Here is a 23,243-nt window from a genome sequence, read left to right on the forward strand (position 1 = left end):
CATTCTTTCTGTATGCTCTTGCTGGTTGGGCTTAAGGCCATGATGAAACTACCACAGAAGTTGTTTAGGACTGGGACCAGGCCCAAGTATGCGTCGACTAATTTACCATAAGTTCTCAAAGCAAGCAGCAATCTTTTTTTGCATTAGCAGGGCTGCCATTTTTTATATAAATACCCATATATATGCTACAGGTCCACCTGCTCGAAAGTAAAAACACGTATTACTAAGCTCAAATAGAGATTTTCACTGCCTTACAAAAACTGTTGATGGACTAGTAAAATTTAAGTTCCTAGTTTCTTTGCAGCGGAAAAGAAAACCTAAACATTAATTTTCAGCAGTACATCGGGAGGTCCCAAAGTAGAGCTGTCCAAGCATCTCCTCTTGCACACAGCATGCAAGATGACGATATAAGCAGCAAGATGCATAACGAGCCATAACATACTGTCAGAATGATATAAACATAAAAAAATCACAATATAAAATAATGAAATAAGAAACTTTGCTGATAAAGAAGACTGTCTCAGCATGATGAGCTAAGAGTGGCATAAGGGCACAATAGTAAGATCATATAACTCAATTTATAATATATAGCGCAATTTATAGCAATACAACACGAAAGTAGTTGCTTAAATTGAAAATAAAGATCAAGAGTGAAGCAATGTATACATTGTATAAATTGTTGCAAAAAAATACTACAATACACGCATGTGCAAAAAGAAAACAAAAAATGAAACCTCAGAGAAGGCAACTCTTCTAACAATTTCATGTTTAATTTTGGTTTCCGAATCTTAAAAAAAGAAGTAATTTCACACAAAAGCCTCTGTGTGAAAGGGCCGCTGTATTTTTCATGATGTTGACGAGGAGCTGGCCGATGGCCTCACTGCAGCCTTCCTTGGAGACGTGAACAGAAAATATGAGCCACAAAAAAAAAAAAAAAGGAAGACAACTGCATGAGTGCTGTCGTTCTGTCGTTTTCCTTGTCTGTGTTCCTTTTAGTGCTGATTTTTCATCTTCACGAACACGTACCAATCGCCCAATAACTTACTTTGTTCAAGTATACTTCACTGAAGACAATCAGAAATGAGGGGACTTTTACCCTAGTTTCTGTAGAGACAGGATGAACTCACTAAAAGGCCCGGTTAGCCATTTTAGGGCTCGACATTTGCACTCAAAGCCGTGTAGGTAGAAGCACTCCATGCACACCAACCTACCTGATTTTATAAGTTATTTACAGATCGAACGTTTCTATGAAACGACAAAGAGGGACAGTAAAGTTTATTTGAAGAAAGACAGAGTAGTCGTATTGGAGAATATATTTTCTGGCTTGCTACTCTACTCAAAGTGTATAGAAAGAGCACAAGAAAGAGAGGTGTAAAAGTTGGTGGTGAGGACAGTTATAATTGTGTACGTTGGGATTTGCAAATACATAGATGAGCAAGTTCCCATCCGTCACTCTGAATCCGTATATCAAATATTCAAGGAGTGCACGCATGGCTCTCACCGAAGATACATCCGACCAATGGTCCACCGGGATGTCTTCATTTATTAGACTGCTGTCAATTAGGGCAAATAAAGAGGCCGATTCCGGCCGTTCACAGGCATAATTTGTGGCGAGCATCAAGTATACCGTAAAGGATCCAGAACAATTAGTGCTTATTTAAAGAAAAGTCAAATTGCGATGGCTTCGATTGAGCTATTTGGTGCACAGTTACTGTAGCGTGCCTTACTACAAACACAAACACGGCTGTAATAATTCAATATATACGTAATATATAATAATATAACTTGGAATATATAGACTTGGAGACTGACAAAGAAGCTTGAGAACAATTTAAGGACCGCGGGAAAAGCGATGTTACGAAGAATGCTAGACATCACGTTAAGAGACAGAAAGAGAGCGGTTTGGATCGGAGAGAAAACGGGCATAGCCGATATTCTAATTGACATTAACAGAAAAAAATGGAGCTGAGCAGGTCATGTAATGCGTAGCTTAGATAACCGGTGGGCCATTAGGGCTGCAGAATGGGTGCCAAGAGAAGGGAAGCGCAGTGGAGGATGGCAGAAGACTAGGTGGGGCGATGAAGCTAGGAAATTTGCGGAGGCTAGTTGAAACGTGTTGGCGCAGGACAGGGGTAAGTGCAGATCGCAGGGAGAGGCCTTCGTCCTGTCGTTGACATAAAATAGGCTGATGATGATGACAATGAATATAATTATATATATATATATATACATATATATATATATATATAGTGATGTTAGGTTATCTGCTCTAGTCTGTGGGCAGAAGGACATTAATTAAAATTGTGCAGTAAACAATATTTGTGAATTTGGGATTTGAATGAGCACACTAGCGGAAGTAACTTTTATAGTGACGGCCTCCTGCGACAATGCATACGAGCAGCCTTCCATGTAATTTACATACAAAGCTTTTATGCCGCACCTTGTGCGCCTGTACAATATTTCCGTTCCTTTTCAGCAACTCTTACCGTTCAACAAGGAGGCACCAATGTATCATTACCTGGTTTTAGCACTGGCTTGGGTGAGTATAGTTGCCGATTCCTTACAAAAACTATATCATCCTTTAGTACCTAATGTAGCGAAGCTTTCCCGCCCCATAATTTTCATAACAGTGCGATACCGGCGACAACGCTTTGCACCCCTCTCTAAACTAAACTCAGCTAACCTATAATATACCCTTTGCTCACAGTTGCAATTTCTCATGTCAAAAATGTAATGTCTTATTTTGCGTTCGGGCCTGTTTTCTGTCAGTACTTTTGTTTTCAATATTTAACGTATTTTAATGAAGTGCATATTATTGTAGTTGCGTGAACTGCAACTGCCGAATGTGAACTGTCTTGTTCTTCTAATGGATCAGGTGGTACTGGTGGATCATGGTCCGGAGGCGGTGGGACGGGACTTTCAGGTGAATGATTTTCAGCTGCAACTTCCTTAAAAAAGACAGCATCGCCGTAATTATATTACGACGGGGTTTCCTCTAGGCTCTCAGTTATCGCTGCCTATTCCGGGTATCGCTTGCTTTACTTACCCAGCTTCACCATGCTTCACTTAAACCAGGCTATACGCTCGCGACCACGCACTGCTTTCTGGTCCGTGTGGCAAGACTCCATTGTTTAGTTTTCCGTGGCACTCGAAAGAGGGCCGCCGTAGGTAGCTGCGAATGAAGCCCCGTTACTGCACGTAAGGTAATCGTACCCTGTTCCCTTGCTTGTATACACACTTAGTTCAATAAAACTTCGGTTAGGGCTAATTCGTACATCGTACGATAAGGTGAAAGGGTCAGCGCAAAGACCCAGGACAAACCATAAATAAGAGACGAGACAAGCAGCGCCAGTGCTTGTCTCGACTGTTCTTTGCGGTTTCTCCTCGGTCCTTGCGCTGAATCTTTCACCTTATAATAGCACACTTAGTTCGGCTACTGCAGGCAGCTCCTCAAGTGTGCGGTGCGATGGTCATGTCATGAAACAACGCCGTGCGTCCACTTCATGTCCCCAGATGTTGCGAGCTTAAAGGAACCATTGCTTCCATGCATAAACAGCCACATAACGTCGTCTCGTGCAGATAGCGCACGAAAACGAAGACAATATAAAGAGGCGGAGACATACGCTGTGCAAGGTAATCTTGTCCTCATTTTTTATTGCGAAAGCAATACTGCTCGCACTTTCGGCCCATCGGTGGTCGTGGCGCCTCCTTACACAGCTGCGCGTCACGTGACTGTGTGACGTCACGCCAGACCGAGAGACGGGGCCCCAGCTCGCGGCATCGATGGTCGAGGCGAAGCCTTGCGCGCCGCTGCTGCGGCGCTACCGAGAGAGGGCGCTCGCTGGTGTGACGTCACGCTAGGAGGGTAAATGGGGCTACAGCTCGCCTCCTCGCAGTGGTCGGCGCGCTGCCTTGCGCTATGTCGGATGATGTATAGCTATAAGTTTAACAAAGGGCAACCATGTCCACACCATCAGCCGAACCAAGGCGCAGCCAAGGGTATTGCTTTCGCAATCTTCCAGGCTTAACCAAGCTCAGCCTTCAGCCAATTTTTTTTTCTGTACTATATGTACCTGCGTCTAAGTATGCTGCACCACTATGCAAGCCACTATGTTTGTCAACCACCGAACCAGGGGCTGCATGTTGTGAATCGAAGGCAGCTCTCCAAATGCTGCTCTCAGCCTGGCACGCATATGAGCTGTGGCTATTTGCCAAGAGAACACGTGCTGTATCTCTTCACATCACCATAAGCACATCGTAAACGACGTATGTTCGTCAGTTCCCCGTATGTTCGTCAGACGCCCGGTGTGTGTGTGTGTGTGTGTGTGTGTGTGTGTGTGTGTGTGTGTGTGTGTGTGTGTGTGTGTGTGTGTGTGTGTGTGTGTGTGTGTGTGTGTGTGTGTGTGTGTGTGTGTGTGTGTGTGTGTGTGTGTGTGTGTGTGTGTGTGTGTGTGTGTGTGTGTGTGTGTGTGTGTGTGTGTGTGTGTGTGTGTGTGTGTGTGTGTGTGTGTGTGTGTGTGTGTGTGTGTGTGTGTGTGTGTGTGTGTGTGTGTGTGTGTGTGTGTGTGTGTGTGTGTGTGTGTGTGTGTGTGTGTGTGTGTGTGTGTGTGTGTGTGTGTGTGTGTGTGTGTGTGTGTGTGTGTGTGTGTGTGTGTGTGTGTGTGTGTGTGTGTGTGTGTGTGTGTGTGTGTGTGTGTGTGTGTGTGTGTGTGTGTGTGTGTGTGTGTGTGTGCGCGCGCGTGTGCGCGCGTGTGTGCGCGTGTGTGCGCGTGTGTGCGCGTGTGTGCGCGTGTGTGTGCGTGTGTGTGCGTGTGCGTGTGCGTGTGTTTCACTTTCTTGTCCCTCGTCATCTATCCATCTATCGTCATATATCTATCATAAATTGTTTCCTTCCGGACTTCGTCTTTTCCTCTGAAGTAGTTACTCATGGCAGGTTTCTTTTCCATTGCCGCCACCCATGAGATTATTCTCCTTTATCTCCAACCCCGCCTCCTATCCGAAATATTCCGAACCAAAGCAGTTATAATTTCCCGGGTGTAGCTTTAGAGCAGGGTGCAGAAGTTCCCATGCTTACCGCATCCGGAATAGCTGGCAGCTTTGTCGGTTGCGACTTCAAAAGCACGTGAACCCTCGACCATATTTCCGTTGTCCTCACACACGGTGCTTCAGAGGCGGTGTAGGTTAGCATCTCGCAGTTAGCGGAACGACAGTAGTGAAACGATGAAATTATGAAAATGACGCAGACGGCCTTACGTTAACAACCACCGGAATGAAGACAACAGCTACAAAAACTCCAGCCAAACGACGGCACGAGACTAACGTACGATGATGACTAGAACGGTGGTATGGCAATGATGACGGTGAAGAGGCGGCGACACCGGCGTCAAGATGCTAACGGGACGACAACAATGAAGACAGCCCAATAACTTAAGTATGACAACGATATTTAGTTGGCTGGAATTGAGGAAATCGAACCGGTGTACTCATTATGTATGAATGCTGAGAACGACGGCTGTGTCAGAAGCCGTGATGCGTTGCGCCAATAACTCAGTAGACGCCACAATGTGGAGAGCTCGCAAAGCGGGCGTGTCTTGCACTCCCGCTAGCCAGTTACAGGTTCTACGGACATAACACCTCTGCTGCGGTGTATTCTTCAGGTTGCGGAGCAGCTTCTTATACGCGTTGTCCAAGTGTTTGCAGGCATTTGTAGCAGCTCATAGGGCGGGAGTGCAGTCCTTTAGTTTGCCAGATGTTCAGGGGGATCCTTCTGAATTGCATTCCAGAGTGTCTAGAGGTCGGCAGAATTGCAGGTTTCATGACTACTGTCTCAAGCAACCAAGTTATCAGGTGTTCTTTTTTCTTTTTATTCGGTCTCTTGAAAGTCAGCGCTTAAGCGAACTGCCGTGAGATCATCAGATAAAAGTTTTCGCACGTGTTATCAAGTTTTGGGACACACCTTCGACACACTGGACGCATGTCATCGCTGCACTTCTAGCCAGACAGCGACGCCACATTGATACACTGGCACTTTTGCAATTTCTTTGACTACTTCTACCTAATTCACCTACCCCAATCTGCAACCAAGTTTTGCAGTGATGGTCAATGGCCAAATTCTATTTTCTTTTTCACTATCTCAGGTTCTATCGGTGGCGGCGGCGGCAGTGCCCTGGGGAGTGCCACGGGTGGCAGCAGTGGAGGCCTAACTACTTGGTCAAGTAGTTCAGGTGAGTGGAGCTGTTTACGTACTTGAGAAAGGGAGAGCGGAAGGAACAACTCCTGCGCCAGTGGGTTAGTTATTTATCCTTATAATATAAGAGAATGAAGGAGCTCCTACCCTGAAGTGTATTTTTGCTTCGAATATTTTCACTTGTTAATTGCGCGCTGTGGAGCAAGAAGAAGGTACGTTATTACGAAATGGTATGCAAGTGCTCCTGAAATGAACGCACTCGTCAATTTTCTGGCCAACCTTCATTGTGTATCCTGCAGCCCGTTTAACTATCACGCCGCACGTCCTCTGTGAGCCTTCTGAGGCCTCTCTTGTCAATGAACATGCCCACACGTTTAACAGAAGGAATGCGGCAGCGTAGCATGTCGAGGACTTCCTTTTCGTTTAGCGTATTTAAATTTCTTCCCGCTTACTGCATCATCAGGGGTTGAAACAAACCGAGAGGGACGGGCCGGTAAGTCGGGGTTAATTCCCGCTTGCTTTTAAATGTGACTGCTCGAGCTTGAGCTGAAGCGGCAATAAATATATAAAAGCCATACTGGGAAACGGAAAGGAAATTATTTCTGAAACTCATCTAATTAAGGACCGTTGCCTGGCGCAAGAAGGTTAAAAACGCCATTTTTATTCAGCCTTAATGTCTGTTGGCGGTGAATTGTGTGCTAGACCGAATTTACTTGATGCCCCAGCGGCACAAGTGTGTGGCGTACCTCCTTAGCAAAGACACCTGGCTTTACGATTGTAACATGTACCAAACGGTATTGGAAATCCACCAGTCACTCTAATTCACTGCTGAAGAACTTCCACAAGTAAATTGACTAATGTGTGCCTGATTAGTACGCCTCCCTCTTCAACCAATATTTTCAGCTTCGATTCATCATCATCATCATCATCAGCCTGGTTACGCCCACTGCAGGGCAAAGGCCTCTCCCACATTTCTCCAACTGCCCCGGTCATGTACTAATTGTGGCCATGTTGACCCTCCAAACTTCCTAATCTCATCTGCCCACCTAACTTTCTGTCGCCCCCTGCTACGTTTCCCTTCCCTCGGAATCCAGTCCGTAACCCTTAATGACCACCGGTTATCTTCCCTCCTCATTACATGTCCTGCCCATGCCCATTTCTTTTTCTTGATTTCAACTAAGATGTCATTAACGCGCGTTTGTTCCCTCACCCAATCTGCTCTTTTCTTATCCCTTCTTATCCCTTAATGTTACACCTATCATTCTTCTTTCCATAGCTCGTTGCGTCGTCCTCAATTTAAGTAGAACCCTTTTCGTAAGCCTCCAGGTTTCTGCCCCGTACGTGAGTACTGGTAAGACACAGCTGTTATAAACTTTTATCTTGAGGGATAACGGCAACCTGCTGTTCATGATCTCAGAATGCCTGCCAAACGCACCCCAGCCCATTCTTATTCTTCTGATTATTTCACTCTCATGATCCGGATCAGCAGTCACTACCTGTCCTAAGTAGATGTATTCCCTTACCACTTCCAGTGCCTCGCTACCTATCGTAAACTGCTGTTCCCTTCCGAGACTGTTAAACATTACTTTAGTTTTCTGCAGATTAATTTTTAGTCCCACCCTTCTGCTCTGCCTCTCCAGGTCAGTGAGCATGCATTGCAGTTGGTCCCCTGAATTACTAAGCAAGGCAATATTATCAGCGAAGCGCAAGTTACTAAGGTATTCTCCATTTACTCTTATCCCCAATTCTTCCCAATCCAGGTCTCTAAATACCTCCTGTAAACATGCTGTGAATAGCATTGGAGAGATCGTATCTCCCTGCCTGACGCCTTTCTTTATAGGGATTTTGTTGCTTTCTTTATGGAGGACTACAGTGGCTGTGGAGCCGCTATAGATATCTTTCAGTATTTTTACGTACGGCTCGTCTACACCCTGATTCCGCAATGCCTCCATGACTGCTGATGTTTCGACTGAATCAAACGCTTTCTCATAATCAATGAAAGCTATATATAATGGTTGGTTATATTCCGCACATTTTTCTATCACCTGATTGATAGTGTGAATATGATCTATTGTTGAGTAGCCTTTACGGAATCCTGCCTGGTCCTTTGGTTGACGGAAGTCTAAGGTGTTCCTGATTCTATTTGCAATTACCTTAGTAAATACTTTGTAGGCAACGGACAGTAAGCTGTAAGCTGATCAGTAAGCTGATCGGTCTATAATTTTTCAAGTCTTTGGCGTCCCCTTTCTTATGTATTAGCATTATGTTAGCGTTCTTCCAAGATTCCAGTACGCTCGAGGTCATGAGGCATTGTGTGTACAGGGTGGCCAGTTTTTCTAGAACAATCTGCCCACCGTCCTTCAACAAATCTGCTGTTATCTGATCCTCCCCAGCTGCCTTCCCCCTTTGCATAGCTCCCAAGGCTTTCCTTACTTCTTCCGGCGTTACTTGTGGGATTTCGAATTCCTCTAGACTATTCTCTCTTTCATTATCATCGTGGGTTCCACTCGTATTGTATAAATCTCTATAGAACTCCTCAGCCACTTGAACTATCTCATCCATATTAGTAATGATATTGCCGGCTTTGTCTCTTAACGCATACATCTGATTCTTGCCAATTCCTAGTTTCTTCTTCTCTGCTTTTAGGCTTCCTCCGTTCCTGAGAGCTTGTTCAATTCTATCCATATTATACTTCCTTATGTCAGCTGTCTTACGCTTATTGATTAACTTCGAAAGTTCTGCCAGTTCTATTCTAGCTGTAGGGTTAGAGGCTTTCATACATTGGCGTTTCTTGATCAGATCTTTCGTCTCCTGCGATAGCTTACTGGTATCCTGTCTAATAGAGTTACCGCCGACTTCTATTGCACACTCCTTAATGATGCCCACAAGGTTGTCGTTCATTGCTTCAACACTAAGGTCCTCTTCCTGAGTTAAAGCCGAATACCTGTTCTGTAGCTTGATCTGGAATTCCTCTATTTTCCCTCTTACCGCTAACTCATTGATCGGCTTCTTATGTGCCAGTTTCTTCCGTTCCCTCCTCAAGTCTAGGCTAATTCTAGTTCTTACCATCCTGTGGTCACTGCAGCGCACCTTACCGAGCACGTCCACATCTTGTATGATGCCAGGGTTAGCGCAGAGTATGAAGTCTATTTCATTTCTAGTCTCGCCGTTCGGGCTCCTCCACGTCCACTTTCGGCTGTCCCGCTTGCGGAAGAAGGTATTCATTATCCGCATATTATTGTGTTCTGCAAACTCTACTAATAACTCTCCCCTGCTATTCCTTGTGCCTATGCCGTATTCCCCCACTGCCTTGTCTCCAGCCTGCTTCTTGCCTACCTTGGCATTGAAATCGCCCATCAGTATAGTGTATTTTGTTTTCACTCTACCCATCGCTGATTCCACGTCTTCATAGAAGCTTTCGACTTCCTGGTCATCATGACTGGATGTAGGGGCGTAGACCTGTACAACCTTCATTTTGTACCTCTTATTAAGTTTCAGAACAAGACATGCCACCCTCTCGTTAATGCTATAGAATTCCTGCATGTTACCAGCTATATTCTTATTAATCAGGAATCCGACTCCTAGTTCTCGTCTCTCCGCTAAGCCCCGGTAGCACAGGACGTGCCCGCTTCTGAGCACTGTATATGCTTCTTTTGGCCTCCTAACTTCACTGAGCCCTATTATATCCCATTTACTGCCCTCTAATTCCTCCAATAGCACTGCTAGACTCGCCTCACTAGATAACGTTCTAGCGTTAAACGTTGCCAGGTTCATATTCCAATGGCGGCCTGTCCGGCTTCGATTAACAGGAAGTTACCTAGAACTATTACTCTCTCTCTCTCTGTCTCTCTCTCTCTCTCTCTCTTACATTTTTTTTCTGTTGTGCATCTTGGCTCAGGCGGCGGCGGCGGCTCGGGAACCAGTACTGGCGGCCTGGGAATTTTATCTGGTGGTTCAGGTTCAGGTAAGTTCAGCTCTTACCTACTCAATAAATTTATGCTGCTGGAGTAATCTCTGTGGCAGATACTTAAGCGTTTGTTACACGGGACGCAAATGAAATCACGCGTAACTCAGTAGACTGGAAAACTAGCGTTGCACATGGATTCTTCTGAGATATTAAAACTTGAACAGAGAACGTACGTAGCTGTCAACGATGTTGCTGCCAAAAAAAAATGGTTCAAATGTTTTGTTCTACACCGAATAAAAGTATTGAGAGCCATTTAAATGTCCATGCAGATGACTGCATACTCTCTCTGAGCACACTAGTATTTCACGCATGGTGCCGAATCTTGTTCTCGATATTCGGTATTTTTTCGGCACATTGGGCGCCCTAGACTACGCAGGATTTTTTTTTTCGGCAACCACTTACACCCGCGCATGGGGTGCGGAGCCACCTGTGATGTCATATTTTGTGTCTCAAGCCATTCCAAAGGTATGCACGAATCTCCCGATTAAACCGCTGACTCGTTTCCGCTAAACTTTCACAAAGATGTAGCATTCTTTTGTGCTTAGAGTAAATTAACACGTTTGAATGCATTACTTGCGTATTTCGTCGAAAATGAATGCTCAAATTCGCGTCGTCTACAGCAGGAAGGGAAAGGTGGTACCATCTGTCTTTGTTAAGCTAAAACATGGCGCTTTCGTCGTTTTACCGTTGTGATAACAAGAGCTGGTAGAAAAGGGAGGACACCTGCGGCGTATCTTGTGAAAAGCGAAATGGCAAAAAAAAAAAAATCCACACACGCCAACAATAGATTAGTACTGATGGAGGCCCGTGATTTCTGACGTGGTTATTCTGCTGTTATGGTCTCCGTGCGTTCAGCACAGCAAATAATCAGGTGCAGCGATGAGTTACTACAGCTGCGAGAGAACACACGTCTTTTTTTTTCTCCCTGTGCTCTTAGACCGTTGTGGTTTTCATACACAGCGCCAGGCACAGCAAGGGGATTGGGAAGCATATAGATTGTCTCTCTAAGCAGCCCGTGTGGATCTGAGGGGAGTACTCTAGCGAGTGCATGCTTCAGAACACGCGGGCGCTGCAAATGTTCTATACATTGAGTTCACCACCGCAAAACGTTGGAACGAACAGGGCGACGTCAGTATGTGCTCGTTCAGAACAGCTGGAGGTGCACAGCAGTCGCGGCACCGCAAGATGCACGGGCTGAGTAGGCGGACTGTGGTAAGAACGCCGCGGAATGTATGTCGGCGCCGAGGGATGGTGAGTGAGATGAGGGAAATATTTATTCGCGTGTGCGTGAGGAGAAATGGCAAGCGCTTGCAAAGTTATTATGACGATAATTTGGTTTACGCATGCCCGCCGTCTATAGAAGACCGACCACAGTGCGACAAGAAGAAAAAGAAATTTTCAAGGAAACTTGCAGAAAACTTGTAGGATCATGCAACCGTGTAGGATCATGCAACCTCTGGACACTTTTTTTTTATTCTGTAACACATGCATCTCACGTGATTTCTTGTCCCTATAGCTACGGCTGTCACTCTGTGCGCGCATCTTTGATTGACACCCTTCTTTCAAACATCGTACAAAACAATGGCTAGTACAGAGTAATTCAACAATATTTTCAGCTGACATCTTAGTTACCCTGTTTCTAATGATTTTCAGTTAATTTTACTCTTTGCGAGTCGTTTTTCCCAGGCCCAGGAATTTTCTGATTTCTGCGCCTATCAATTGATATACCCAGAACTTCAAATTTCACCCATAGATATCCAATCTGCCCAGTGATCCTACAATTGTTTGTGCCGACCAGGCTTTCCATACTTATACACGGCACCGTTTCTGCCTGTTCATACGATATTTGTGGCGTGGCTCTAATATCTATATTTCAATTTATGGTGAATTCTTGAAATCATCCCCATTTTTGAAGCTTCTACAGCATGTTACGCTATACGCCAACTATATTCCAGAATACCTCTACTCTGATTGGCCTATTCGTTGTTTCCTACACTCTAGAGTCTACAATATAGACAATATCGCCTTGATGTTGGAGTGACAAACGCCAAAGCGTATTTCTGTATTAGGTTTCCGTCAACCTGTCCCCGTGGAAAGCTTTCGTTCAGGTGAAATCTTCGCAATATCTTAAAGCAGCGGTTGGCCTCCTTAGCCCTTGAACGCCATCAGTCCACTGCAGGAACCAGACTCATTCATTTTTCGCCCACACATTGACTCGATGAACATCGCTAATGTGCAAACCATGTGAGCTCTCCAATTTTTTCACCATCTGCTCGAATTCATAGTTGTTCAACCGACAGATTGTGTCAGCGCACTGTGTGATACACTTGTAAACTTTCACCATTTCTTTAGGTTCTGGCGCTGGCGGCCATGGTGGATTATCAACATCTGGAGGTTTCGGTTAGTACGAATTGCACGTCTATACGAGCGCGAGCGCCCGTACGTAGCACGATGGGAGGGTCGCCACGATCGTAAAATATGAGCAATTATAACATTTACGAAAATTACCACGGTCAAAACGATATTGGACACTCTACTATCAGTAATCCGTGCACATTACAAAAGTCACTAAGTGAAAGGATGCACTCTGAAACAACCTTGAACAACCTCACTGAAATTACAAATGAGCCGAATACACATTGACGCACTTTATTTTCCCCTGCCTACGTGGTGATTGTGGCTAAAGAGAAATCAGTGTGATAGATCAATGTCCACCCTCGGTATCACTTGGAATTGTCTTGGTGGCTCAGCAGCGGCTGAACTCAGCTATTGAACGCAATGTCGCACGTTCGATTCTCGTGGCCGCTTTACAGCGGGACCAGCAGGCAGGAGCGCTCGTACCCCGAGCACTTGGTGCACGTTCAAAGACGCAGTGGGCTCTAAAGAAACCCAAACTGTCCACTACCAGCACCACCTCGCACAGCACGCGTATCGTTTTCGGTCGTTAAACTTCATCAGTCAGTCTATCAGCGTTATTTCTTTCTGTACGCTGCGCCAACCTGCAATATACATTTACTGCTCAGAAACTAGATCCTCGCACATCCTTAATGTGTAGCACAAAATCGCCAAGCTTTGCGGGCAAAAACCATGACAATGAATCTCCAGAACCATCTCACCATGCGTAACACAAGAGGTGGAAAAATTACGGTTTCTCTCTGAGTAATTGTAATTCCTTTTTTAGGTTCTGGCGGCTACGGTGGCAGCGGAGGATCATCGTATGGTGGTTACGGTGAGCACAAATTCCATCTCCTAATGTATTGGTTTGCCTCGCTTAACAATAGGCACTCTGCTTTAGTTGAGCCCAGGGGACCTCAAGCCTTGCTCATTGAAGAAATTTATCACCTCAGGGTAACAACGCAATGTGATACTCGTCTGTAGCAAGCTAAACTACGTCTAAGGTCTCGACGAATATGCGATATTGTGCTCTCGTTAGCCTTTTTATTTTCGACAACATCACTGTCCTCGTCCCAGCTTAGATCTTTCCCTTTCATCATGACATCTGTAGCTTTAATGATTCCTGGCACTGATAAAACATTCTCAACGCATCCAATCAAAACAAGACATCTGTTGCTCCGATGCATGCATCTATTACAAGATAGTCAGGCGTTCGTGTAAATTAGTGGATCTAGGGAGTGGATCCACGTTTGCCTCGCGCGTCCCAACGCATATTGAAGTAGCTACCGGTTCTCGCACATGACGTGACCTACTTTGGCAGAGCTGTTCCTCGTCGTTCTTTTTTCTGGAGATTTGACGCAAGGTAGATCTTCTGTGAAAAAGCAAAAAGATGAACAAAGAAGGGCATCGAATAAAAGCATGCAGACACGTGTGATGCAAGCAGTGCGGTAGGTACAGTTGTCTGTGATCCAATGAATATGGTTTCCTGCAACATTATGTTTGAGTTTGGCCCCGCTAAGCATTTTCAAATATATAGTTTGATATATTTTGTTTAACGAAATATCTACAATTATAATAGATTCGAACTTAAGAACGGCTTAAGAGACATTGGCTCAGTTTTATTTTTCTACCGATTCGCTCTTCCTACAGTCTGCCATTGCAAAGGCGTCACCATTGCGCCTTTTATCGGCAACTAAAATCAAGCTGAATGAATTCCTAGTCAGTATGAGCATAAACGAAAATGAGGTAGTTGGCCGTCAGGAAGCTTCTGCTCTCTCCTTGGACATGTCAGTCTGGAAATTATTGCATCGGACGCGAAGCACATTTCTCATAAGCTCCGCAGGATGTGATATGAGAACATGTTGCTCGACAAATAAATCGTATTGTGACTCATTACATTAATAGAGGATCAATAAACATGTAAATTAAATGCGCATTGGATACCTTCAGGACCTTGTACTCCTGGGCATGGCTTACGCAACTGAATCACCGTGGTGGCTTAGCGGCTATAACGTTGCGCAGCTAAGCACCACGTCGTGGGATCGAATCCAGGCTGCAGTGGCCGCATTTCGATGGGGGCGAAATGCAAAGACGCCCGTGTCCCATGAATTAGGGGCACGTTGCAGATTCCAAGGTAGACGCAAATATTCCGTAGTTCCCCACTCCGGCACACTTGATAATCAAGTCATGGTTCTGTCACGTAAAACCCTACAGTTCAATTCACTAGCTTACTCAACTTACTTTGTTCATTGCGCGAAAAGGGGGCAGCCACCCACTACTAGAGTAACCAAGCACACTCGCAATAACTGCCCTCAATATCATAAACAGCGTATCCATTTACTCCAGTTTGCACCTTCTCGGCACGTGCAATTTTGCTGTTGACAAAGTATATTGTCCATTGATTATTCCACTGAGACCTCCTTTTTCTGCCCAGTGTAATTTCCTTAAGGACGACAATTCAATTCATTTGATTTGTGTTCGTAGCTCTCGTTGCTAACTCTTTAGGCTGGCATGGATCACTTGCACACTGTTCGAATGATATTATTAATTTACAAGTTTGTATATCGTCCTTGGTCAGGCGCAGTTCTTTGATGCCTTTTTTTTTGTAGTCTTAGCAGTGTCATTTTAGTATGTACGTATATATGTTTTATGTGGTGTAAGGGCTACTAGTGATGCCTGAGTTGTGTCTTGACATAGCCGGCTGTATTATTGCGTATCTTCCTATTAGTATATTTATTAAGTAACAACCAAACGACGACCCCATCAAAAATGGATAATTCCTGCATTGACTAAAGGGTGATGGCGAGAAAATTCCAACGCCTACAGTCGGGACGTGAATGAGAGAAAGCACTCTGAAACAAGCCACAATATACGTATTTTGGAAGACGATGAATGCCTAGGCGTATTCCTTCGCTAATTTTTTCTTCCACCTAGCCCATGCTACATTTCTCTCAAGAAAAATGCATGTAATTTCTAGAAGGAGGGCTAAACTATGCTGTGCCGTTCTCGCTGTCACCACCATCAGTGAACTGGTCCTGTAATTATATCACTCACATAGGGGATCGCTAGACATGGGAGATGTTTAAGCGATTTTCATGAGAATTCTCCCTCAGCTTAGAAGTCATACTTCTACAACTGACAGATTTCGCCAGCGGGATTTATGGACCACATGTATACCTTTGCCCTTCAGGTTCCGGAGGTGGACACTTTGGCACCGGTTCTGGGGGTTCAGGTGAGCGCAGATAATATGTCAAGGCACTGGTTGTATGATGAATGGCCACAGCCATTAAATAATAGTACTTCTGAAGGTTACACAAAGGGCAACCTTGAAAAGCTTGTATACCATACAAAGAGCATTAGGCGCATGTCCATAAAGAAGCCTGTAAATGAAAGCCGGCCTTGCGAAATGAACTAGACCCCACCCGTATTTTTTTTTATTCATGAACATAGGTGCCAGCCGTTGAATGACAGGGGAGGAACGCAAAAACACTTCTATGCTGAGCATTGAGCGCACGTAAAGAACCCTGAGGAGTCCAAATTAATACATTTAATCGCACTACATCTTGTCAAACTCCCTGTGCCGCTTTTGAACATTAAACATTATAAATCTTATTTCTTCATTGCGATCACCACGATACAGGAAGCTGTCGAGTTCTTTTCAGCAGGTTTTATCCGCCTTAATTTCGCCCTTCACATCGCTAATAAACAGCGGGTGTCACGCCTATTAATCTTCCCAGTATGCTTACAAGCGCACTTCATCAACGAGGATTTTTTAGCGTAGTGTATGGAAGTTCACTGACGTAACCTTGAGTACAATGGATCAATTTTTTAAATTTTCTTCTGTGGACAAAGCCACGACAATAAATTACCACAACCAACTCGACCACACTTACGGTACTCAAGATATAAAATGTTTATATCCAGGCCTCTTCGCCCCTCGACCCCAATTCTTTCATTTTATTTAGTTGTAAGTGGTGGTCACTACGGCAGCGGATTATCTTCTGGGGGTTCTGGTGAGTGGGGATCCCATCTGTTGGTGCCTAGGACTGCCTAGCTAAGCATTATGCAGACTTCTTGAAGTTAAAGCCATTGAAACACCGGTTCAAGCTCTTCGCATTTAAGAAACATTCAGTAAGTTTTATCAGGTTAACAACTAATAATAATAATCGCTCAGTTAAACTCAGAAAAAGGTCGTTGTGCACTCGTCAGCCTGTCATTTCCTAGCAATGTTGTCCTCCTTGCCAATATTCGAATTTTCCGTCCTGGTGGCTGGGCGTCATCTCCGTCTCACTGCCCATTGCCGGGGTGGCTATATATTGTTGCGCGAAAGAAACAGAAATTGTGCTGAATGCTATTTAAAAGCTAGATTTACAATATAGAGTGCAATGTTGAGCAATCTAGCTAATAACTTGCACAAGGTCCAGTTCGTCATCGTCTTCGTCGATATGACTATGTTCATTCTTCAACGTATGCTCAAAGCAATATTGCAATACTATAAAAGTATGCTATGTTATGGTCGTGCATATAATTCGGTTATAAGACGGCCACACATTCTTGTTTACTGGTGAAGCTACAACAAAGAGTAGTTGTTTCAGAAGCTCCGGAAGGTGCTGTCTGTAGACGTGTCGTTCGACGAACGAATGAATTCAGACGTCATTTCCTCACTGAGTAGAAATTACTCTGAACACATTGATGGAGCTACGCAAACGATGTAGATATAAGAACAGAAAAATACAGGACAGCGCTGTGTGCTTCCTTCTATTCTGTCTTCCTTGTGTCTTCGTCGTTTGCGCTGCCTCATCACGACATTCAAGCGACACCGACTTGCCTAAATGTTGATGCTTCTGCAGACCTAACGCTGCCATCTTCAGTAAGCATGAAAGGTGACCACAGATTCGATGCTGTTCTGCACACTTTAGAAGTGGGCATAGCTGAAGCAAAGTAATCTTTGTCATGGACTATCCGCAATGCGATTCACATCGACTTCAATTAAGTGACTGGTGGAGCCACTTGGTTGCATGTGCTGTTTCAAAAGCAAATATTTGATGATTGTCACACGAGATTTCCATGTAAACAATGAGTTATTTCATTCATGATTTCAGCGTTTTTTTTTTGCGAAATAAGCTAGCACTGATATCGTGGTCCAAGATTAAATAATAAGCATTTGTGTAACTGTGGCTGAATATGGAAAAATTCGAACACATACTTCAAAAACATTCTAGCGCTGCAAGGGTATGAGTTGAAAACAAGGACAGAATTATGGAACACTGTATCAGCACGCGCGTGCGTGGGACAATACCACGTGTGTGCGTGCGTGCTTTATATTGTTTTCATTACACCATCATCTATTACTTTCTGAGTGTACATGTGGCAGGCATCTATGGTGAGCTCTTCTCTTACATTTGGTTTCCCTCGTTTTTTAAGCTTAATGTGTTTATCTCTTCGTAGTATTTCTGTGAGTGTTGCAATGAGTAGGGAAAGCATTGACTTCCCTATTACGAAATCGCAAGGTGGACTCTAATCTACTCTTTCTTTTCAATTGTATACAACAAGACAACTACCTCTAGGACTCCAGTAACAAGTTAGGGAAGATGGCAATGAAATTCGGGCACTTATAGTAGTGATACGAATGACAACTTGCATTCTGAAACGAACTAGAATTTCGATCGTTACTTTTGCCAGTAATGATTGGCAAAGCCCAAGAACCAACCTGACTATTTATTTACCTGTGTCACCCCGCTTCGTGGACCTGTCCCGTAGAATCAACGATCAGAGCGTTACGTTTGGACATCACGAAGGAGTTGCTTGCGCGAGAACGTGTAGTCTTCTTTATAAGTGTTCCCACTTTTTTGAATTGATTAATTTTTCACCACATTAAAAAAAGTTTCATTTTGGCAATTTCGAGTGCAACGCATTCCGCGGAAGACCATAAAATTTGTGTGAACCAGTGTTTCTAAGTTTACAAGATTAGATTATTGAAACTGAAATCACAATACTTATTCTACTAAAGACATATTGAGCAAGTTCAACTCCCTCCCCATCTTATTTTTCTAGCTTTTGGCAGTGGTGGCCACGGCGGCGGATTATCGTATGGTGGTTCGGGTGAGTGCAGGTTCCATCTCATGATGTCTCGGTTTGCGAACCTCGGTGTCAGGCAGACTTGTTTTAGTTGGCGCTTTGGAATGCACCTGTTCGAGCGTTTCTTATTAACATATTAAGCAGCGGTTTGTTTTCTCGCTGTTCTTTCGTTCCGTTTCTATAAAAGTGCCACAGAAGGATAGATGCATCATGTCACATTTCTTGCATAAAGTAAGCAAGAACACGACAAACTATCACACATCTTGTTCAACCCTAAAAATCTAGGTATGTGCTCCGGAGCACATGTTCGAGCATGACAATATGATCATGCTGGGATATCGCAGGCTAAAGAAAAAATTTGTCTTATTAATAGAGAACAAAGCAACACGAAACCAACTGATGCAAGCTCCTGCTGAACTATTTTGTCATCTTCAGTGTAACGGCCATGAACTGCTAGCGCTTATAGCGGTGAGACAAGTGAAAGTATCACTGTGAAGCGAAGTAAGCTATCTCATTTTTGGAGGTAACGAAAGGAATGGCACATTTCTTCGCTAATTTGTATTCAACCAGACACGTGATGGCTATCGCTAAGGCGAAATCCGCGTGGCATGCCAAGCTTCCCCCGCTCTCACTACCGCTTCCCCACCGTTCACCTCGTTTCCTATGCAAATCTCGCAGTTGCATCGCTAACGAAGTAACTTGTAGCCACCGTTAACTACAGACAAATCAGCAACTCGACTGTTTTCGTTTGTCTATTGCTGGTACTTCTTCAAGCGACAAAGCTTGCACGTAAGCACAAGAAATACTCGTCCATTTGTTTTTTAATTAGGTTCTGGAGACAGTGGCCATGGCGGTGGATCAGCATTTGGTAGTTCGGGTAATTTCATATTCCACATCCTTACAAGTCACATTGCTGATAGTCCAATGCGGCACCAATGCGATGAAGTACATAGAGCAGTGACACACAGGAACGCCAGCAGTATAATTTTGTGCACCTTACATCTGTAGATTACTGCAGATTGAAGAAAAGCCAGTGCATTAGAGGGAGAACTCTGACGAGAACATGACTACTCATATATTTAGAATCAATGAACGCGAGCCAAACTTTTTTTACCTGTCTGTGCGATGGCTGCCGCTCAAGTGTTATCCACGGGATACATCAAATCACTACGTGACTGTCTCTATGTCTTCAACAAATCGCTCACACCTGCGTGGTTGTGACGCTGAGCACATGGTGTCGTGTCCGATTTCCGGGCTCAAAAATGATCTTAGCACATATGACACATGTTTGAGAGCACCAGGTAGCCAAATTAACCCGAAGGTCTCTACTACAGTGTCCCACAATTTGTGTGTCACTTTCTGGCGCAAAACTACATCAGCCCATCGGTAAAACAGATCCTTTGTGGGCTGCCACGTCGCCCCGCGAGTCTCTCTTGAATCCTTATTGCGGACACGGTAGCTGATTAGATATCGCTAATGACGGATTTGAATGAGGAAATTCAGTTTTATCTGCGTCCTTAGAGTCAGCAGTTATACAGCCGGCAGATTAAGTTCATGTTTTGCAGCTCCATTCTCATGAACGTGCACACGAAGGGCTGTGCACAAAAATACAAAGCTTTTCTGGATAGCGTTGTGCGCAAAACTGCGAGAACGAACCACCTCAACCTGTTCACTAAAACGTGCTTTATTCACTATTTGAATTGCGTATACTTCTCCATCACTTCTACTTTATTTTTTCAATTTCTCGCGTTGGTCGACACAACGGCGAATTATTGTCTGTTATTTCGGATGAGTGCCGATCCCATCACCTCTTGTATTGTTTTTCGCAGATAAATACTACAGCCTTTCTATAGGTGGTCCCATTCAGCCAAGGCTTCAACATGTTCTTACTAAAGAAAATTTTCGAGATTTCATCATGCTAACAAAAGCGACAGACTGATAATTGACTGCAACCTAAATTTGGCATATGCTTGAGCGAGCTTTTATCAGCCTCTTATTTCCCACCAATGGCCCTCTTATCCCCCGGATTTAGGTTTCCGCTATGAAAGTTGGTTATGCACCCTCTGGCTCTGGTCATCCCGAAGATTGCTAAATAATTTGCAATTCATGCACTGACCGCCAAATTCCTACAGCTTCTGTGCGTGAGTCGACTGTACATGAGTCAACTGCGCTCGCTCGAGTCACCTACTCGTCCTAGTCGTTGCCTAAAGGACTTCTTCTTGGGAAACTTGGTGCTTAGATTTCCTAGGTATACTTTGTTCCGCAAAATACATTCCTTGAAAAGGGACAGAAGAAAGGAAGACAGTGAAGCGCCAAGAGAAAGATATTCCGAAAGGACTTCTTCTTGGGCAAGTTGGTGCTTAGATTTCCTAGGTATACTTTCTGGCGCAAAATACATTTCTTGATGGTTGGCGCTTCACTGTCTTCCTTTCTTCTGTCCCTTTTCAAGAAATGTATTTTGCGCCACAAAGTATACCTAGGAAATAGTCGTTGCCTGTTCGCACTCTTAAGTGTAAATGTTCACCATGGTCGACTTCAAGACAGCGGCGCATTCGTGTTTGTTGGTTGATCTAGAGCCATCATTTTTTACACATGGGCTCTGGCATTATAAGTGCATAAAGCATGTTGAAGTTAACGTTTGTGACACGAGCTGTCATGTACTTTGCAGAAGTCTGGGTTTCATTCAGCCGCTACGTGCATTGCTACCAAAGAGTTAAGTCACAACGAGGTAGTCAACTGTGTTAAAAAATAGCGCTTGTAAGACTGGCCTATTCTTCTTGCTCAACCATAGAAAGCAATATAAGTGGCTCTCTAGCATATTGTAGGTGGCGCAAATACCACAAAGACGAGAAGAAAACAAATGGACGACACGGGTTCTAATTCTCAGCAGCTTTTTTTTCTTTTTGTTCAAAGGCATGTAAACTATAAATGATGATTATTATTATTATTATTATTATTAATATTATTATTATTATTTACTGGCACCAGCTTTGATTCGGGGCGGTGACAAATCGTAACCTAAACTGCTTGGTTTATTCAGGTATACTACACATGTTTTTCACTCTAGCATTCTTGTACAGATCTCTTTAATCTTTGTTTTCTTATTCAACACTTCTCTATAAAAAGCATCTCTTAGAAACGCAACCTGGTGGTAAGAAAACGCATATGTCTAGCAATACAAAAAATTATAGAACATCGCCAACGCCACGTGAGCAAACAGTCCACTGAGAGGAACACTGACTGAACCGATCCCACGACACGTGTTGCGAAAATCCGCGAGTCATTTTTCTTCACCATGATAAACGGCTGAATGACGCAGGCATCTAGTAAAATGGCAGTTCAGTAAAAAGCCACTTCAGACTTGCGATCAGGTCGTTCATTTCTCCTTCTTGCCCTTGTGGTATTGGAGCAATCCACAGTATGAATCGATACCAACTCACCCAACTATTAGTTTTACTTCATATTTCGATCCCTCGAATAACCAATGTGAATTGGAAAAAGAAAGGTAGTCGAACGAGTCGCGCCTGCTTCGGACTTCTTGAACGTACTGATGCACTGGCACGTTATGCAGATGCGCTCACAAACATCGCTCTAAGCAGCACAAGATGCTCTCGGATGGCGGGTACTTTGACCAGAATTACAAGACGCTATCACTGTGTCCATCACATACTACTAAGAGGTTTTGAGTCCACATGAAAGCTTACTGTATATTTAACACCCTTTTGCGCCGCTTACGGCAAGATATTACTGACTGAGCTTCTTTTTCGCAAAGCGTGATAAAGAGTACAATCTCCAACTGGCGAAGTGGCACCACACAAAGCTCTCTAGAGCACTAGGTAAAAGATTTTCTTTCAACATAATGAACATCAAATCTCCTGACGAGAGTGGTTAAACCACTTGGAGGTGCCTGTCCTGTACCCAGTCTTTTCATCATGTCTATGCCTATCTAAACAAAAACAGTCTTTGATTGCTTCATGGATTTCCTTGTGAAGAGCAATCTGGCTTCCTTTATTTCACGTTTATCGCCTTCGCTGCGAATTAATCTTACATTGAGTGTTTCATCCAGGTAATATTAGCGCGTGTAGGAGTGATGTGAGCGAAGTTTGTTCCTCTGAAGTGAACAAACTTTATATTTTCGGAAACAATAAAGGAGAGGCGATGTTTTTTAAAATGTATTTGCTCATCATGTGCACGTAATATTTGTCGCTCAGACGGATTAGTTCCGCGTTTTACCTGTAAAAAGCATCCGCCCTCTCTCTTCAACGCTTTCACCACGCTCTGCAACCAGCGGTCCATTTTCATCACTATGAAGGGGCTCTTTGGACATGTTTAATGTAATCAAGAACTTGCACGAGCACTTAGATTTTTCGCCATCTTCTTAGAGTTTGTACTTCTTCCGCCAAGTGATATTTTTAAGCACATCCTATGCAGCTATGCTTTTTCTCCTCTTTTTCAGGATCTGGCGGCGGTGGTTATGGCGGAGCAGTGTCTGGTGGCTCAAGTGAGTGCACGCCTTCGAAACCTAAATAAAGATTATTAATATGTGAAAATAACTTAGACACTATAGCTTGAAAAGCAGTAAAGTAAAAGTGAATTATCTCAATAATGACTAGCCCG

The 23,243-nt window shown here is 44.0% G+C and overlaps 1 protein-coding gene across 32 annotated transcripts in view; it reads left to right on the forward strand.

The window, feature by feature from the left end:
• The window catches only part of LOC126533104 (uncharacterized), a 106,212-nt gene that overhangs the window by 4,045 nt on the left and 78,924 nt on the right, over window positions 1-23,243 (forward strand). For 30 of the 32 annotated variants that reach the window (XM_055071770.2, XM_055071765.1, XM_055071786.2 and 27 more), the window contains exons 2-10: window positions 2,477-2,539; window positions 2,876-2,923; window positions 6,138-6,224; window positions 10,086-10,151; window positions 12,507-12,554; window positions 13,336-13,383; window positions 15,739-15,780; window positions 18,603-18,650; window positions 23,083-23,127. In XM_055071770.2, coding sequence (XP_054927745.1) covers window positions 2,477-2,539; window positions 2,876-2,923; window positions 6,138-6,224; window positions 10,086-10,151; window positions 12,507-12,554; window positions 13,336-13,383; window positions 15,739-15,780; window positions 18,603-18,650; window positions 23,083-23,127 — 495 coding nt within the window. Of the gene's footprint in view, window positions 1-2,476; window positions 2,540-2,875; window positions 2,924-6,137; window positions 6,225-10,085; window positions 10,152-12,506; window positions 12,555-13,335; window positions 13,384-15,738; window positions 15,781-16,508; window positions 16,562-18,602; window positions 18,651-23,057; window positions 23,128-23,243 lie in introns of those variants that run through there. The other 2 variants (XM_055071769.2, XM_072289392.1) reach the window with 2 other exon arrangements.

This window comes from Dermacentor andersoni, chromosome 7 (genome assembly GCF_023375885.2).
Source record: "Dermacentor andersoni chromosome 7, qqDerAnde1_hic_scaffold, whole genome shotgun sequence".
In the NCBI taxonomy this organism is placed as follows: Eukaryota; Metazoa; Arthropoda; class Arachnida; order Ixodida; family Ixodidae; genus Dermacentor; species Dermacentor andersoni.